Source organism: Cebus imitator, unplaced genomic scaffold (genome assembly GCF_001604975.1).
Source record: "Cebus imitator isolate Cc_AM_T3 unplaced genomic scaffold, Cebus_imitator-1.0 Scaffold227, whole genome shotgun sequence".
Lineage (NCBI taxonomy): Eukaryota > Metazoa > Chordata > Mammalia > Primates > Cebidae > Cebus > Cebus imitator.
The window spans coordinates 1,665,213-1,685,152 of NW_016107542.1; the positions used below are offsets into that span (position 1 = coordinate 1,665,213).

A 19,940-nucleotide genomic window follows, 5' to 3' on the forward strand; every position below is an offset into this window, starting at 1 on the left:
TAGTTAAACAATACCCTAGTTGAGTCAGCCAGTCTCCATTCTAGAGAAATTTCTACCTGGAAATGATAGGATGAGCCCATTTTACAAAATTACTGATTGGCAGTTAATGAAGCTCTCACACTTTTAATTTAGAAGGTAGTTAAAGCAGGTTACCGCTGAAAGTTAGCATTTGTTGAGAGCTTGCCATATGTGAGTACCTGCTAAGTATTTAGCAAATATTGCACGGCCTTATAAATGTGTGTTACTCAATTTACTCAGTGAGGTCACATAGCTAGCTGGTTGTGGGGTTGGAATTCAAGCCCAGATTTCCCTGGCTTCTTTTTTTTTTTTTTTTTGATATAGAGTCTCGCTCTGTCACCCAGGTCTGAGTGCAGTGGCACAATCTCGGCTCACTGCAACCTCTGCCATCTGGGTTCAAGCGATTCTTTTGCCTTAGCCTCTTAAGTAGCAGGGATTACAGGCATGCACCATCACGCCTGGCTAATTTTTTTATTTTTAGTAGAGACAGGGTTTCACCATGTTGGCCAGGATGGTCTCAATCTCTTGACCTCATGGTCCGTCCACCGCAGCCTCCAAAAGTGCTGGGATTACAGGTGTGAGCTACCGCGCCCGGCCTACCTGACTTCTAAGACTATCTCTTAACCAGCACAGATACACCATCCTTACCAGTCATTGCTTAGGGAAGAGATCTCATTTTCCTTCTAAATATACTCAGATTTGTAGAAGTGAATTTCTCAAGAATATAAATCTAGTATGTTGCAGACTTGTAATAAAACAGACAGTTCAGTCTTCTGACTCCCAGTCCTGAACACTTCCCTCATGTAATTATCTTACTTACCTCTAAGTCAGGACAATGTTAATTACTTTAAGACTAAGATGGAAATCTCCCATGAACCTGGAAACTCAAATAAGAAATGCTTTATTCCACAATCCTAATTCTTGGAGTTGGCATTTCATGCGGGCTCAGCTAGGATCCGTTATGTGGCAAATGCTGTTTGCCAGTGTCATTCAGGGGTGCCCTTGGAAGGTAGTTGTGAAGGGAATTCCTCTGGGCTGTCAGAACTTCCTGCTTTACATCTTTTGTCCTCTTGACATGAAAGGGGCTAGCAGTGGCTGATAAGCAGATTAAAACTCTTGGTCAGGAATTTGCACAAGATTGGAAGCATGGGGACAAGAGGATCTGGTGGAGAACATGTGGTTGGGCCTCTTTGAAGGGACACTGAGTGTGAGAATACTTGTATCTCATGTAGCCCACCAGGTTTTGGTGCAGGGGAGACTCTCAGCAAACAAGTGATCTGAGAATGATGGCCACTTCCTTCATCAGCCACCTCCACTAGCTAAATGAGCCCAGGTACAAAGTGGACATAGCAGAATGCATAAGGCTCTTCAGCAACACAGACTTCCCCCTCACCAAGGCTGGTATGGCCATTGCTACTGCTGAGCTGCTGAGCGCCAACCTGCCCATAACAGAAATGAATGCTAAGCCTCCCAAAGTGGCCGTATTCCCCACAGGGACCAACTGGCAGTTTTATTACGTAGGATCTTTTTTCATCAAATAGGGTAAAGCAACTCTCTTAAAGGCATAGAGAAATATTCCAGATATAGATTTGCCTTTTCCATCGTTCTTCCATTTATAGTTATTTTATTCATGAACATATCCTAAAGGATCCTACTACTGATTATAGAACTAATTACATGGCAAAGGGATGTAAGCTTTCACCACAAAATTCAGAGGTCTCATGTTTCATCACACAGAAGTTGCTCACTCCATAGAACAAGAAATAGAATAGCCTGCTAAAGGCTCAGCCATGATGTCAGCTAGGAGACAACAGATATCCATCAATATTCGCACCATTTCTCTCACAGTCAGAATGCATAGTTCCTGGAATCAAGGAATTGAGTTGGGAGTAGCCCCTCTATTACACCAAATAAGCCATTTACAAGATTTTTGCTTTTCAGGCCTTAAACATTGAGCTTAGTGGCTTTGGGGGTCCAAGTATTCAAGGTAGGACTGCTTCCACTTGGGAACCAAGTCATGATTTTATTAAACTGGAAGCCAAGACAGTCAGTCCTAAGACGATCTAGGCCAGTTTGGGTTCCTCATGGTTCTGAACCAACAGGTAAGGAAGGCTAGTGATTCGGGTAGTTAATTGCAGTTATAAAAAGGAAGTTGGGTTATCCCGTCATAATTGGAGCCAGGAGGACTATCTTGCAACTTGTCCTCTCAGGAGTCTCAGCTTCATAGTCAATGGAAAACAATCATAACCCAATAAAGACAAGACTTCAAGGAATGAAGGGTTGAGTCACCCTATCAGCAACCTACCAAACAGCCCTGGCAGAGTAAGAACGTGCAATAGAGGAGTTAGTAAGATGTGGTCATCAGTTTAGGCCTAATGACCAACTAGGGAAGTGGGAACTATGGCAATGATCTTAGTACTTATTTACCCAACTTTTATCCATATTTTATATAAACAGAACTGTTGTATATAAACATTTTATCATTAAAGACAAAAGAAAAAATTAACCCTTAACACATACTTGCAAATACTCCATTAAGCTTTCCTCCATTCCTGTGGGAGTGTGTCATCTAATTCTTGTCATGAGTGGATACAGTTCTAGATGAAGAATTACCACCAATAGCTTTAAAATCAGTTAATTCTTCAGAAACTCCGACTGAATTTTGCCATCTTGACTTTGATTGGCATTGTTACTATTGCATTGGAACCTGAGTATAAAAATAGAGTGGATTTATAGCTTGAAATCTTCATTACAGCTTTTTGAACCCAAGAGAGAATAATCTATTAAAAATATAAAAATACTTGGGGTTTATTATTTCCTGTTAATAATAAAGAATCGGTTCGGGCATGATTGCTCATGCCTGTAATCCCAGCACTTTGGGAGGCCGAAGCGGGTGGATCACAAGGTCAGGAGTTCGAGACCAACATGATGAAATCCCGTCTCTACTAAAAATACAAAAATTAGCTGGGCGTGGTGATACTGCCTGTAATCCCGGCTACTCAGGAGGCTGAGCAGGACAACTGTTTGAGCCTGGGAGGCGGAGGTTGCAGTGAGCCAAGATCATGCCACTGTAGCCCAAACTTGGTGACAGAGTGACACTGCGTCGTCCCTCCCTCCCACAAAAGGAATCAATATGCTGTTAGTAATTATTAGTATGCTATTTCTAGAGTTGCCATTTTATAAGCTTAAGTTTGAAATTTAGTGGTAACTTTCTAAACAGTGAGTTTTACAGTTTTGGGTTGCATATACCTTTGAAAGTGTGATGAAAGCTATGAAACTTCTTTGCAGAAATATGGGCAGACACACAAACTGCAGAACTTTCAAGTTTTATACAAGTTAAAACCTCAGTTTTAGAGGCTATTCCACATTCACGTGAATGTTTGTCTCCATCCAGGTTATTGTGATTACTGATCATGAGACACTAGCTATGTGAACTCCATAGTCTTAAGGAACTTCATTATCTTTTATTTGTATTTTCAAAGACAGAGAGTGAGTGAGCAAGAGAGACAAACTACATTACATTTAGACCAAAGTTAAAAAAAAATATTTGGTGGATTGAATGGATAAATAAAAACCAGTTACATTTCTCTGGTTGTAGGTTAAGTTCAAGTTTTAAAATGTCTGAGTTCTAAAGCATAAGAAAATACTATTAAAAATCATGGCAGGAAGAGTATTATAGCCAAGTAATGCACTAATTACAAGAGATTTGAAAGACCTCTAATTTCCAAGAGAAATCAAGTACGAAAATAAGATTAGAAACTGGGAACTCTTCGTTTTGTATGGAAATTCCAAATATCTCAAAAGTGGCAACGGCTGCGACATAAAAATGCCCAAATTAGTCAGATTATTTTTCTTTCTAGTCTAGTATTGTCTCTATTACCTATAATTTTGCCTACCGTTTATTTATTAAATTACATTATTTGGATACATTTCTAAGCTACTGGCTTAAATATCAATGTAAGTTGGAATGAATTTGGTGCTTCCGTGGGCTAAGCCAATAGTGTAGTTTTTTTTTTTTGGAACGGAGTCTTGCTCTGTCGCCCAGGCTGGAGTGCAGTGGTGCAATCTAAGCTCACTGCAACCTCTGGCTTGTGGGTTTGAGTGATTCTCCTGCCTCAGCTTTCTGAGTAGCTGGAACTACAGGCGTGTGCCGCCATGCCCGGCTAATTTTTGTAATTTTAGTAGTCAGGGGTTTCACCACATTGGCCAGGTTGGTCTCAAACTCCTGACCTCATGATCCGCCTGCCCTGGCCTCTCAAAGTGCTGGGATTACAGGCGTGAGCCACTGTACCCGGCAATAGGGTAGTTTTAGAGATAACTTTACTTTACAGAGCCATCTGGAAGTATCATGCTGGAGAGTCTCAAAAGGGTATTTCTGCCTTGTATTTCTTTCTTTTAAAGAAACCCCACATAAATGGGCTTTTCCATATTCTAAGAGGAGGCCCTATATATATTGTGATTTGAAAGAAAATTAAATGTCTGCTAGGTAAATCATTTTAAACTTGATTAAGGTGGTGGTTACATGATTGTATGTGTCTGTCAATACTCATAGGATTGTACACCAAAAAGTGAATTTCCCTGTAGGTATTTAAAGGAAAAAACTGGCAGCATATCTTAAGTGTGTTGTTAAAATAAATTTTAGTAAGCAAGTTCAATGTAAGAAAGGAACTTGAGTGCCAAAATCAATGTGAAGTGACATAAAACAAACACATTATGAACATCCAAAAACCTGGATTTACAATGGAAATGTGACAGCTTCTGAAATTAAATAGCACTCAATCATTAATTTCCTTCGAGGGTAAGATTTGTACCCTGCTGGGCTTATAATTTTCTCTTTGTGCTGTTCACGTGTAAATATTGCCAATTTCATTTGACACAAAAAAGGAAAACAACTTAATTTTGTTTCTAAGTTAATGGATGACAGATACTACCCTCCAGATGAGGTACTGAATTATTAGCTTCCAGGCAGTGATTTGAGGGGAAAAAACCAAGCCGTTTCCAATGTATTTGTAACAAGGAAACAAATTTATTGATTTTAAAAGACAAGACACCATTTTGTTTTGAAAAACACAAGAAAGCTAGCCTGAGTTCAAGTCTGAAATATTCAGAAAAATCCTACTAATATCTTTAGTATGTTCCAGTCATTTGTTTAAACAACACACTAAAAGTTAATATATATTTTTATAATTATAAAAGTTCCCCAGTTATTGTACAGTACACAATACAAATCGCCCACAAACTATTATTTAGCTCCTGCCAATTTTGAGAGGACATGATATACTAAAAGATTTAGCATTTCTCACAAAAATCACATCAGGAAATACGTATTTACAAAATCAAATACATTATACAAAAAACCATCACATGTTATTCGGTAAAGATGTTTTTAAATAATTAAAAAGTTTATTCAACTGTAGTCCAAAAACTGGAAAAGAACATTACATTATCTCACACATACAATCTCTACAAAAGTTGCTTACCTCATTTACATAATATATTCAGTCGATTGTAAAATAAATGCTCAAATATCTCCTAGTGTTACTATGTTTCTGTGCTTGTGGGACTGAATAATGTAATCGGCCACTTACTAAGTGAAATTTAAATGATGGCACTTAAAAAAAAATACAGTATCGTAAAAAAACACAATGAAAGAAGTTTGACCCAGAAGGTACGAAAGCCCTGAGTGATAGTGGAGTTACTGATTGGTAAGCACTACAATTAACCTAATTAAAAGTTTACCACCTCAGGCACAAATTTCCAAGTTTTCTCAAGGCACTCACTTAAAGTTTCTGTAACCAACGCATTGGTCACCACCATAGGTCCAAATTGATGATGGAGATGAGTACAGAAAAAAATTTGCTTTGGTACAAAAGATGCTTTTTAAATGAATACAATTCAGTAGCTTCTTTATTGGATCATTTAAAATTGTGTTTACCAGGTTAAAACAAGGCTATTGTTTCTTCAAAAATACTAATTTACTGAAGGAAAAATTTACTCGGTTATCAACAGTCAATGGGAGTTTTAATATTTTCTTTCCTCCCCAGAATCAAAATTCTTCTAAAAAAGATTTGTTGTCCTCATTATTGAGCTACATAAACAATTCTTACCAAAGATTTCATTACTCAGGGCTTCCAATCCCAACATCATAATTTATTTAAAAAAACAAAGGAAAGACGGGGGGAAAAGAATCAAACCAGAATCAAATAAGAGACAAAACACATTTTTCTTAAAAAAGAAAAAACAAACAAAAAAAACAACATATTATCAATTATTTTAAAGGAAAGGGGAAAAAAAATCCTAGGCAGTCACTTTGTAAGTGGCTTTTACTATTTAAGTAAAATTGGTAAACTAAACTCAGGTCTACTGGCACATAAAATCACTAGCAGCAATGATCAAGGCATGCAAACTGAGAAGCATTTACAGTAAATCATCATGAAGAATTCAAAAGAAGAGAGTTAAATTAAAACCCTTTGAGTATTGCATGTTAACACATGAGTAATTGAATGGTTTGACTTCCTAAACTGCCTAAAAAGCAACGTTTACGGCATACTTGCACTATGCTATGGATGTCCTTTCACTAGACATCAGAATAGGTTACACTCTTATTTGCGCCCAGCTAGGGCAGCATAAGCACATCTGCAGACAACACTGCTTTCATGTTCGATCACACAGGGAACAGGGAATCAAGTGCATGAAGAGATTCCCTTGAACAAAATCAGCAATGGTGTAAGCAGACTGACATTTAGAGATACCAGAAGCAGTAGTCATAGCATCTCCTGACAATGAGCTTAAAATCAAGTGCTTTGCTCTCCATTCTGTCTATATATAATTTTTTGACAAAGTATTAAAGTTTTGGAGCATAGATAAAATTATGCCCTGGGCAAAATTCCCAAACAATATTTTATGAGCGATCTAACTCCAAATAGCCTAACTGCCCCCAAAGAGTTCACATTCTCTTAATCCACTCGAACTCGTTTCTTCCTAAGGCTTCACTTACACTTGTACTTTCTAAAGCTAAATAAATGAGATCTTTTGTTTTGTTTTGGGAAAAAAAGAAAAAAAAAAAAGAAACTTAACCCTTTCTTTATACCTTTTAAAGGCAATCTAGGTACCTTCAATGTGCAGAAATCAGTTATGACATGGGTCTATCCAGGCCCATGTATCTGTCCTCCTTTTCTAGAGACTATGGTGTGATGCTAGAAAAGCTGATTTTTTTTTTTTTTTCTGTAAACAGTACACTTACTTAGATGGCAGTGAATATTTGGGAATAAATATATCAAGCCCTCTTGAAGAAAAATTAAGAGTTGTATATAAAATGCAAGTGTTCGGCGTGGAAACACTTTCTCTTCCTACCCACCCCCCTTAAAAAAACAGCATAATTAGACATTTGGATATAGAGTATACTTTACCGGTCTAAGTCTAAATAAATGATCTGAAAGGCTTTTGTCCCCCATTGTATATCTTACAATGCTCAAAGGGTTAATAAAGGCATTACATCAAAGGGGTTTTCTAATACTAGAACTAAGCACTGAATTAATGCTTCTATTCCAGTTTTTAAAAATCACCAAACTTGCAGAAATACTAGGATTCCATTAATTGATTTGTTCTAACCCTATACATGGAGGTTGTTCTGATCTAGCAACAAGCCCAAATTTCAATAGCACTGCATGCCAATCCTCCTCCCCCATGTTCTAGTGTGATTCATACAGATCACAAAAGTTCTGATCTTAATTTGTGGGTGGCTGTTATTTTCTCACCAAGAATGTGTGTGCAGAGGGGTTATAATAAAGGTCAATTCATTATATATAACCACTGCCTCAAATTGTACACAAAGGTGAATTGCCAAGTTTTTACTTTCTACTTGTGTCCACACAAGGAGGACCAACATCACAGTGACACACTTTTTTCTTTTACACTAATGTTTCAAGCACAGCATTATTTTAGACATTTCAAATATATCATCTGAGGAATTTTCAAGAATTTGAAAATGCATTTAGCACTTTTAGACAGTGCATTCATATAAAAAGATTCATGATTACGGCACTAAAACCGCATTCATTCCTGAATGACTTTTACAGCATTCTACAAGAACATATTCATTTTTACTCGTCTACTAGAAATCAAAGGCAGTCAATGTTGCACACTACTAATTTCAGGTATGCAGTGTTAAAACCATTTTCTAAATTTTACTTTTGTTTTTAAAGTACACCATCTAAAGAGAGGTGCATAAACCGTGCTATACAGTACAAGAAAAATCACAAAAAGGAAAGCAGATTTCTGAAAAGGCAGTTAAGACTTATACAGTCAGTCCAAACACAGTTTGGATGAAAATCCTGAATAAGTGACTAGCAACTTGATAGCCAAAGAAAAAATTGAAAATTGGGCCCTGTGTCTTCCAAGGAGATGGTTCATCCATTCCACCCTATTGTTCACTGGTTTCATGAATGCAAATCTTTTGGGTATGATTTTCAAAGTATAGGTCAAGATCAAACTATACCCATGATACTCAATCCTATCATATGAAAATGTCTTTTCTGAAACTTGAAAATAGCCAACATAACTTCCTTAACCTTCTCCCTCACTGAAAGTGTAGCACTTGATTTATACAATAGTATTTCATGACTAGTGATTGGTTATAATTGCAAGAAATACAAAGAAGTCCTTAAAATGTATACTTGTATCATTTGTGAATAAATCTATTAAGAAAGTGTTACTGTCTAATATTATTTAGAAAACCTAGTTTCAATGAATGAAAAAAGGGAAAAATGGAAATAAATGCAATAAATGTCATTGCTCAATTTGTTCAAATGTATAAATTATGTTTTTATATTCTCATGTATTTCACGATTCAAATTCTAAATTGATGAAAATGTTTGTGTGTATGTGTGTTCATGTTTTACTGTAAACTACAAATAACTGGAAGTAACATAAACCATAGGCCTTCTTTTCTGTTTTGGTCCAAACTATTTACAGTAGTCACAAAGAATATGCCTAAATATTTATAAAGGAGATGAGAATATTTTTATTGAGTCAAGTTCAAATGTTATAATGTTTATTAGTTCTTAATCTGTCCTAATTTAGAACCATGAACAATTGGAAGAAATGTTGAATTCTGGAGCATCCCCAGTCCCTAAGTCTCATCAATCTAAATTTGCCCATTATTATCAGATTCCTCTAATGATACAAATATATCCAACGTTAAATTAAAGGAAACAATGATAATAAATACATTTAAAGTCATTCAATAAACAAAATGAAACCAGTAAATACATTTGGTCCAATACATAGTATCATTCAAGGGATGGCGGATAGAGACAGGAAACTGAAAAAATTCAGAAAGGAGAGCCAAAATGAAGAGTGTCTTTTCACTTTTTGATTTTAATTTTACCTGTAAACACTTCCTATGCACAATGAAGTAGATACATGATCTTTTGCAGCTTATGTTTTGTTTGCCTTTTTTGTGTGTGTTTTGGTACAAATCCATTGTCTTTTTGGGAGGAAAAAGAGGTATGGCAATTTAAATGATATTTAGATGAAGGTGATGCTACTATGCTAGTGAAGACTTTCAAATATATGAGTTGTATAATAAAAAATTTGGATCTGTTTTCAAAGTTACATCTAAATATTTAAATTTTACTTAAGAAATGTTGTTGATGTTATTTGAGTAGTCTGAGGCAACCAAGCAACAACAGCTTAAATACACCGTGTATTACCCGATAAGCCATTTGGTATTTCTAACTTTACAGACTGGCTCGCCTCTTCTTTCCACCCCCCCACCCCCCTGCCCCAATACAACTGAAAAGATAAACATCTTGGGTTTAACATAGGCCTCATTAATAATCTGTGAATCAATTTGTGCTTTTTTTTGGCTTTATTCTCTATTTTTGCTGATTAGTATTTTACAACTATTTAAATGAACAGATGTGCCTTTTTGTGTTTTAGTCATTAAATAATTTGAGGGCTTAAAAGAACCTTGGCTTTTCATGCAAATTAAAATAGGGCTGGGTGTAACTCTCTAGGATCTCACCTTCTGACTTTGTAGCAGACTCCTGCCCCATGGGCACTCATATGTGCATGTGGACACACCGGCACCTAGACACACAGACAAACATTTAGACTGAAAAGATGCACTTCGATAAGTATCTGCTTACTCTGTTAACTTTCTAAAACGGTAACTAGATAAGAATGGTCTAAAACATATATGACTTTATGTAACAAGTTGGTATTAAAACTAGCCTGCTATTCCATACCCTTAAGCAAATATGCAGCTCTAAGAATAAAAAATAGATTCACGGTCACTCAAAGGGGGAAACTGATTTTTGTCTTTTTGTTTTGCTTTGCTTTCCCTAAATTTCCTTTGAAGAACATGTCACCTGTCCTTACTTCGGGAATCTGAAAATGACAGGCACACTTTGTCAAATGGATTGAAGAGTTATTCACATGAACAAAATAAACCTTACTAAACCTTAGCTTCAGTTCTGTTTTAAGGCACCATGTAATAGCCGAGGTACGATGATCCCTGATGTACATTCTTCAATGGCAATGGTCCATCCAGCCACCTATCCAAATCCTACAGAATCGGGGATAAGTAACAGTGAGGTGTGCCAGTTACACTGCCTTCAGGTTCTGTTTACAATTTAAATCCACATATTTTAGAAACCAGGAAATAGTTTTGAAGGAAATAACGTTATGTAGGTTGCTACATTCCTTGCATTCTATAAATTTTCTTTTATAATAGCAGCATATTGAACTACTATTAGGAAAAAGACCTGGAATAAAAGAAAGTCATCCAAATGGAATGGTTTCCTGTATGTCCAGCTCAGCATAAGTAGCATGTACACTTAAAAAAAAAGTCAAGTCATTTTTTTCTGCTTCAGTATCTAACTCTAACAGCCCCCACTTAACAGCAGAATGCATCTGTGCAGTGGTCCCAAATACAGAATCAGTAGTCTTTAAACGGAGGAATTTGTATGCAAATAATAGTTAAAATTCAATGTTTAACGGAAGCTTGCATTGTTAACATGGTTTAATAATTATGTACACAAATTATGTACATATTAGCATAATCTCTTGCAATTCTGTCATTTACTCTGAACTGATAAATGCACAGCTCAATTTTTCCTCAGAGAAAAATAGATGACCTTCCAAACCCTCTAGCACTATAATAAAAATGCTCTGTATTCTCTCTCCGTACTCAAAATGTTATCAAAATAGTGTCTTATGGTTCTGTCCAATGAAAAGCACCTTTCAAAAGCAAATTTGATGCATCTGCTGCCAAATGGGCATGCCTCCAGTGTAAATCAAAAAAATTCATTTCTTTTGATATTTCACAGAAGTGCATCTAATTAAAAAACTTACACATGAAATCATACACCAAGACTAACAATCAACAATAAAATATTTTAAGCTACAAAAAATGTAAATTACTTTTTAATTTTAAGAAAATGAAACATTGACATTAAGTGTTGTAAAAATCCTTCTTGACACCTGAAACTAAGGGAAAAAATTCATTATTAAGAAGCAAATAATTTGCTTTCGTTAAAAATAAAAAGACCTGCCAAAATACACACACCCATTCCATTTCACAACTCCAAAAAGTTAATGTTCAGCACAGATATAATTTGACAACAGTCGACCTTCAGGCTTATTAAATTTTCAACTTAAGCCCAATATCAACAGGGGTAATGTAAGCTGCAAAAATACGCTTTAATATTCTTTAGACTGCAGTGTAGGTATTTCCCGTGGCGCTGCACTGTCTGATAGTCTGAGTACTTGTGACAATGTGCTCGCTGTGAATTGGATTCAGGAGGCTTGGCTGCACGCCAGTCTCGAGAACAGGCTGCATGCAGCCCACCGGAAATGCCTGGCTCAGCTCTGTTTTCTCTCTTTTGGCTTGAGGCTCTGAAGAGTCATCCAGTTCTTCATCCATTTCACTTTCTACTTCACTGCCTTCATCTGCACAAACAAATAATATCAAGACTATTATCAGAAGACAAATTAGAAAATAGCATCAACATGTGCTTTAGAAACACTTTAATATATAGTACATTAAGAAAGCAAACAGCTCTCCTCAAATGCTGTATTTAGGCATCTATAATTCTTTCAAACATAGCAAGGAAAGTTTATTTTTGGCAATTTGTGATTGATACTTCACTAAGATTTTTAAAAAGGACTTTGGAATTTCCCTTAGTATTTATATTAAATAATGGCATAATTTGTGTTATAATAAAGTAGTCACTTTGGCTTCTGGGGAATGTACTGAGCTGAAAATGCAAACACAAAAAAAAAGTTTTGGTTTTGTTTCCTTTAAAATTCTACACTAAATATAAATTTTATCTATGCTAGCGTTAATGTGGGTGAGACCTATGTTGATAATATTACTACTGCATGTATAAACAGAGGCTGCTGTAGAGACTTTTTAGCACTCATCAATGTTGTAGATGGTCACAGTATAAAATAAATCCTTAATTTTTATTATAAAAATTATTAAAGCTGAGGCAGTAGTATCAGATTAAAAATGTGCAATGTATTTCCATTATTGGCAACTGATACTATTAATAGCTGGTATTCATTTCTGGAAATTAAATGTGTTATATAGTCACTATTACCCCCAAATTGTAATACATTTTATATTAACTAAAGCATCATTATAATGGAATGCTATTTAATTTTTCCCAGCATGCACTGTTAAAATTCAAAAGTACAATACAGAGAGAAAATGCACATATACAGCTTTACTACTGTGTGAGAGTCTCCTCAGAATACCTCTTCAAGAGGAATAATTACAGTGGCTTGTATAAACAGTCAGGTCTCCATTCTCTATTATTCTATGGCATATCACATACAATGAGTGTACAACAAGTATCTCTTTGGTCAGATTAAGTTGGATTCTTTGCAAGCAGTAAGACTGCAGCTTTACCAGTTGGTAGACACCCATAGCAAAAATCTCTGCTAATGCAGTTGTCTCTACAAACAAGGCCCTTTGACTTTTATTTCATTATGATTGGGGCAAAGATGCTTCTAGAAGAAAGCAGTGAGATGTAAAGGCCTTACCTATATGGTTGTACAGTGTACAGCCACCGGGAGCAAGGTCTGAGAAATGGCAATTTGTGATTAAACATGTGGAGATTAACATACATTGGCTACAAATGTGTGTCATGCATTAGTGAACAATAAAACAAAGAAGTACTCTTAGATGAGGCAAAAGATATCTTGGCCCACCTACTTTATCTAGTTACCTTTTTGCCTCTGGAAAATGAACTTAATGATAACATTACAGTGTGTCAGAACAAGTATATTCAAACGGTTGGGGATTACAGGGAGAGGGATATCTTTTGTACACATTTGCTTCATCAAGAGGGTATGCTTGAAACATGTTTGCATGATATATTTTGGTGTTGCATGTGTTTATACATAAAAATGTCTGGAAGGATCTTAACACAAACTCTTCATGATGGCAGTCTCTTAGGGTTGTGATAATAAAGCTTCACTTTCTATAGTTACTAATTCTCTGTATTATTTGAAGTTTTTATACACAGCAAATATCCCTTTTATTATCAAGGACAAGAATTCTCATTTTGTGGGAGAAGCCCACAGAAACTCCTAGGATTTCACATTCAATCTTTAGGCCCTGAGTATGCCCCTATGACTCTATATCAAGAGGCATCAGGAGGTCTGGGGGTAAATGGGATCAGCGCCGCCACATCCAGCAGGTGAGGACCAGTCATACTGCTTCTCTGCTACCTGTTCACACACTTTCCTGTGCCTAAGAAATTAGTGTCAAAATAATAAAAGGGGCAGCACTGAAAAGACAAAAAATCATTTTCAAGCAAGAGGGCAGTGGAGACAAAGTGAGGAAAGTCCTTCTATCTATTTTGTTGTGGATGGAAAGGGCAGTGAGGTAATAGATTGGACAAATTTAAGTGTTCCAGGTAGGTTTCGCTTAAGTCTAGCTCTGGGTGACAGGTTTCCTTTGGAGAGTCTACAAGGCAACTTATAAAAGCAAGCCCATTCTCCAGGTCCTAAGGACAAAGGAATGTAATTTTGTAGACATTTTATGCTTCTATTAAAAACTCAAAGATACTTCCTAGGAATCTACTTCAGGTTATGGAAATTTGGTACATAAAAACTAAAATTAGGAGCTAGAGGAGTTTACAGAGAACTGTGTGGTTCAGCACGGCGTGAAAAAGCCTGGCTGGAACTCAGTCTCTGACTGAGCAGTAAAACTTTACCGAACTCTGGGCACCCCGGGATGCAATTCCTGAATTTGGGTTATGAAGCTTTGGTGTGAGTATATCATCAGTGTTGCTTTATGTTGGACATGGATTTCAGTTACCACCTCTCTTGCTCTAAAATTACTAATTAATATCATCACTGACTTATTTCTCTAACAGTTATTTGGTTAATCCTATAGGGTATGTATTTGTAACAACAATTTTTTTGGCTATAATTTTCAAATCTCCTTGTGTTGCTAGTGTACTGAGTACCTTAATATAGCACTCTCTGGAGAACAGCACTGCACCTCTTTGCAGACTCTCCAAGTACTTCCTTTTTACCTCATTTTCCCCAATGGCTCTGGCCTAGAAGGGCTAAGTGTGTAGCTCTTCCCAGTCTATGTGCATTTTTGTATCTGTCTCTGATAGCCAATCACCATAACAGCTCCTCAAAACCTCAAGATACCTCCCTGCCTCCACCACCTTTTAATAGAAAGAGTTCTGTTTCCTGCAGTGTTTAATAGAAAATTTACCTGTTTTTAAAAACTGTACTGGTATTTTTATCAGTATTGTTTTGTTTGTGCTGTTTATAAAGGTGGGTAAGACTTGTGTGTTCTATCCCTAGTCCATCTCCTGCTAAGTCCATCTCGCTCTTTTTACTGTGTGATTTTGTTGATCATGTTATCATATTATACTGCACAGAGTGACAATGCTGGTATTAAAATTTCAGACGTATATATGTTATCTTCTTCATCTATACCACTACTAATCTTGCATTTACAGTAAACCTCATTCCTATCTCCGAGTTCTTTATCTACAGAAAAGTATAAATTGGTGAAATAGGTGAGCTGAGAAATCTTTTTTCTTGCCTGGTGGGCCTTGAATGAAAATATCTCATCCAATTTTATCACTTCTCTCCAGGATTCTAGCCATGATCAGAAATAATTTGTCACTTGTAATGAACTTCAGGCAAAAAGTGTAAAGAAGTTTATAACTACATTTAAATTCAATTATCTGCATTTAATGTATCTCACATGTAGAAGGTACAGGGATGAAGAAAAATGGAGAAATAATGAAAAGACATGAGTGTCATCTTTATCTAGGATTTTTATGCCACTTTCACAAAATCAGAGTGTTGTAAACATATACTATATTTCCCTCTATGAGAATTTGTCAGTAAAAAAAAGAGTTCTTAAAATGTACATTATCTTTTATTTTTACCTTTATCCAGATTTCCAGGAGACACGGCATTTAAATCACCAAACTGCAAAACAATAGTCATTTGTGCAATAGTTACTACTGGGCAGAATAAAATCATATTCTATCAGTCTGTGGTAAAAACGCCACTCTATGACTCTTTAAAACTGTAAGCTAGTGGTCATTTTGATCTCTAATTACACGGGTCTCATAATTTTCCAGTCAAACTTGTCAAATTTGAACAGTTTAAATTATGTCACAATTTAGCTGTCTTAGCCTCCTTGCAGAAGGATACCAATTTTCTCTGCTTTCCATGCTCCTCTTTACCTTTTATTATTTCAACTCAGCAATGAAGAAATAGGGGCCTGGATGACTTGGATGAAGACGGATGTGGTGAAATGAATTTGGAAAAGCCCTACTCAAGCAGGACACATCCGCTCCATCCCCCATGCTTGGCTGGTGAGTCTACCTGAAGTTTCTACATTAGAGAAACAGGATCCAGCACTTTAGCTGAACTCTATTTTTAAAGCTTTTATTAGTAAAAATGAAAATATAATAGAAACTCCAAAATTGAAGGTATTTATTTTTACAAAATCTTTGAGACTTCTCTCTTTAAATTTGATGCTCTTATTTACTAAGATAATAGGGTCCCACTTTAAAAAGAAAGGCATCTGATGATTACTAATGTGAACAAAAAAGAGCTTGAAACAATATAGAATAATTAAGAGCCTTTAGCTTAGACATTATTTTCTAACATGGTTCAATAGTTTGAAAATTTTACAATGAAAAAACACATTTTGAGAATCTCAGTGTGAACAAAGATAGATACACTGAAATAAAAATTGAATAGAGTAACAAAACTAATCAGGAAAAAGTGAAGAGAAACTGCAAGGCATCTACTTTTTACACAGTAAACATCATTTTTTTTTTTTTTAAAGCAATAAGTCATTGTTAAGAAATTCAGATTTCTCAACAGGCTTAGAAAGGATGAGGCAGAAATTCTACTTATATTCAAACGTTTGCTTATAAAGAGTTCCATGATAGGAGTATTTTTTTCATCTACAAGGTTTGTCTATAAAGGAATAAAACTGATCTTATTTTGCAAACATACACATATTTTTTCCCCACCTAGACAAGTACTGTTCTTCACAGTAGCTACCTTGGGAGCGTATACATTTATTCCAAGGTCCAGGGTTCTGAAATTTCTCTTAAACAATCAATTTCAAGAGTTAGTTTATGTATCACTAGGAGAGCCCATCTTGTTATTTTATATTCAACTGTGGCTCCAAACACTCCAGATTTCATTTACTATACTTGGTCCTGGGATGATTTGACTACTCAGCAAAATTAAATTCACCTCTGACACAATTCAGGATATTTAAAATAATGTCATTTTATTTCTTAGCATTTCAGAGGCATTCCACAACATTTTTAAGCCATAGGAGCATTACTGGAACAAATGTGTAGCTTTCCTAGGTGACTGCTTTGAAGGAGATGGGGCCCCCTAGACATGTAACTATTAATATATTTGAAAGTCTGTCCCACTGCTTTAGAGTTATTTTTTAGAGTTATTAAAAAAAATAATAGCAAAAAACCACTATTACTTTTGTACCGACCTACAAAATACATAGATACACCCCACAGGCCAATAAATACAAATCATAAATACTGAAGTTTTTAAGTTGTTCCTAATCATATAGGTCAGATCCTTGTGTAAGTGTAAATAAAAATCACAGTGCAAATTCTGTAGGTTTTCTTGAATTAAGGAATATAATCTAAATCACAACCCAAAGAAATTTTTAAAAATCAATTTTTGGTATTAAATATTTTAGAACTATAAACAGAATGTTCAAAACGGAAGAATCATTTACAAGTTATTTCTAATGGACATAACACAGTAAGATATAGATTTAAGGTACTACTTAACACTTAAGTTCTTGAAATGAGTTGGCAGTGATGATTCTAAACACACCTTTATACTGATAAAAACTGAGTATTTGCTGTTGAAAAGTCTCTGAAAGTTGTTTGTAGCTAAGTTATTATTGCCATTGCTGATCTATAATATCACACAAAGTGTCTACCAAACTTTGGCCATACTTGAAAATTTTCTACAAAGAAACACTGCATTTAGTTGCTACTTAACTCTGAAAACATGACAATTTCCTTAACACAAAGATTTTCCGTAGACGTTTCTACTTAATATGAATAATATAGGTGATAATTCAAGAGCTGAAAACAGAAACCAAAACAGATGAAATCTCAGAGATTATCATTAACAAAAATCCAGTTACATACTGAATGCCGAGGCTTGTCATTACCCACTACACTGCACAATGTATAAAGAATCACCGAGACAGTGTCAATGCCTCGAGGGGTCTCTGGGATCAATTACAAAATCTCACATATACAGCAAATACAAATTTTAAAAATCCTGTGAAGAAAGGATTTTACTATGCCATAGAGCTGAAGGTAAAGGCTTTTATATGCATTTTAAATGTGAAGGGAAAATAGACCTAAAATTATAGAGGGAAAAACACTTTAGCCCTACAGATGGACTGCATGAGATTAGCAAATTAGTTCACTCACTCATTTAGTCAATAGATATTTATTGAGGGTTTACTACATGCCAGGCACTATGGCAGACAATTCTAGTCAGATCAATTTGGAAATACTCTGTCTTCAGGAGCTGAATAACAGACATTCCCTATATTCTGAAGGGTAGGTAGGTTTGCAGAAAAATGAGCAGCTTAGGAAATCTTCGGGAAGGTGTTAGAAGTACAGGATTCAAATCTTAGAAATGGAAACCAATTGCATGGGTTTATGGCATGCAGCAGGCAAAGCAGCAGGAAAGAAGTGCATGAACAGCAGCAGGGAAGACAGAGTGGGCAGAAGGAAAACAGCACCACAGATAGGGGCCAGGTGACGAGATCAGACCTGCACAAATCAAAAACGCAAGAGAGGCCAGGCGCGGTGGCTCACCTGGGGTCAACAGTTGGAGATCAGCCTGACCAACAAGGTGAAACCCCATCTCCACTAAAAATACAAAAATTAGCTGGGCATGGTGGCAGATGCCTGTAATCCCAGCTACTTGGGAGGCTGAGGCAGGAGAATCACTTGAACCCAAGAGGCAGAGGTTGCAGTGAGCTGAGATCATGTCATTGCACTCCAGCCTGGGCAACAGGAGGGAAACTGTCAAAAAAACCAGAAAACCAAACAACAAAAACAACAACAAAAAACCCCAAAAACCGGAAGAGGAGGAAGCATAAAAGATTTAGATTAAAAATAAAAAGGGAAGCTGACAAAAAAGTGGAGATTATTATAAAGTTACGGCATCACAAATTGGGAAAACTTACTGTTTTGTAATTTTCTCTCTTGCACAAAGGATTAGAGGGGGCTACTATTCATTGATTTGACATCTTACCACTTATAGGGTGTGTTTGTGGTTCAGTATATTGTAGGCTTTCTCTTAAACAGACTGCAAGTGTCACACTGTCAATATCGCTTCCCTGAAGAGGCTTTTCCTGGCTGCCTTGCGTATTGCCATCCCTGTCTTTCTCAGTCGCCGCATCATGCTCACTTCCTACAAAGCACCCACCACAACCTGCAGAGCTTTTTGTTTCCTCATGTAATATATGTCCTCCCAACAAAAATCTCACTGCCACGGGTAAGAAAGTTCATTTGTTCTCTTCATAAATGTATCCCAGAACCTCGTATAGTGCCTGATACACATTAAAGGTTGAATAAATACTTACTGGATGAATGAATTTACTTCCTTATTTCAGCCTCACCAAAACAACTTAGGAATCTGGCAAGCTAAGAGTTTAGATTTCATCTTACAGTTACTGAAAACAATAAGTTGATTTGTCTAATGTCATGTAGTAAATATAGTATTGTTAGATTTGAGACCAGATATTCTCCTTGGTTTAGAATCAGAGAGAAAGAGACATGAGATAGGATGGGGGGTGAGAGAGAGAAGGGAGGAAAGGAAGAGGGTAGACAGCGCGACACCCACACATGGAGGAAGAAATATAAACTAAGGAATTTTAAAAGTGCTTTGCAGTTAGAAAGCATATGGCCTTCAATGTTTGAATTCACATTCTATCAGTCAGAGGGAGAAACAGGAAACGTTCCGAAGAGAAAGTAGCACAGACCGTAGAGAAAGCCTATCTACCGAGTCCAGCTCGGCCGTAGATCTCCCCGCCCAGGGGACGCTGAAGTCATTAAGAAGCAGACACCCAGATTTCCAGCTCTCTGGAAGCCCCTCCCACAAGGTGGGAGCTCTCTTTCCCCTCCTGTATTTCCCCTCTGGAGTCCCCTTCCACACTCTTCGTGGAACTTTTCTCTCTTCTCCCTTTTCTCTTTTTCTACCTAAATAAATCACGTTTCTGCAAAAACAAAACAAAACAAAAACAAAAACAAAAGCAGCAGCAGCAGACATCTGATAGAACAGAAAAGTGGGACTATCTGGGAATGAACAGCTTTCTGAACTGAGAGCCTTAGCGAGCTGACAGC

The 19,940-nt window shown here is 36.4% G+C and overlaps 1 protein-coding gene across 14 annotated transcripts in view; it reads right to left on the minus strand.

Annotated features, from left to right (window-relative positions):
- Positions 1 to 5,022: 5,022 nt before the first annotated feature.
- Positions 5,023 to 19,940, minus strand: part of RFX3 (regulatory factor X3) — a 296,327-nt gene continuing 281,409 nt past the window's right edge. For 11 of the 14 annotated variants that reach the window (XM_037727301.1, XM_037727305.1, XM_037727300.1 and 8 more), the window contains 2 exons: positions 15,453 to 15,495; positions 11,433 to 11,973 (listed from right to left, as the gene is read on the minus strand). In XM_037727301.1, the coding sequence (XP_037583229.1) occupies positions 11,735 to 11,973; positions 15,453 to 15,495 (282 nt within the window). In that variant the 3' untranslated portion in view covers positions 11,433 to 11,734. Of the gene's footprint in view, positions 11,974 to 15,452; positions 15,496 to 19,940 lie in introns of all 14 variants that reach the window. The other 3 variants (XM_017496970.2, XM_037727308.1, XM_037727298.1) reach the window with 2 other exon arrangements.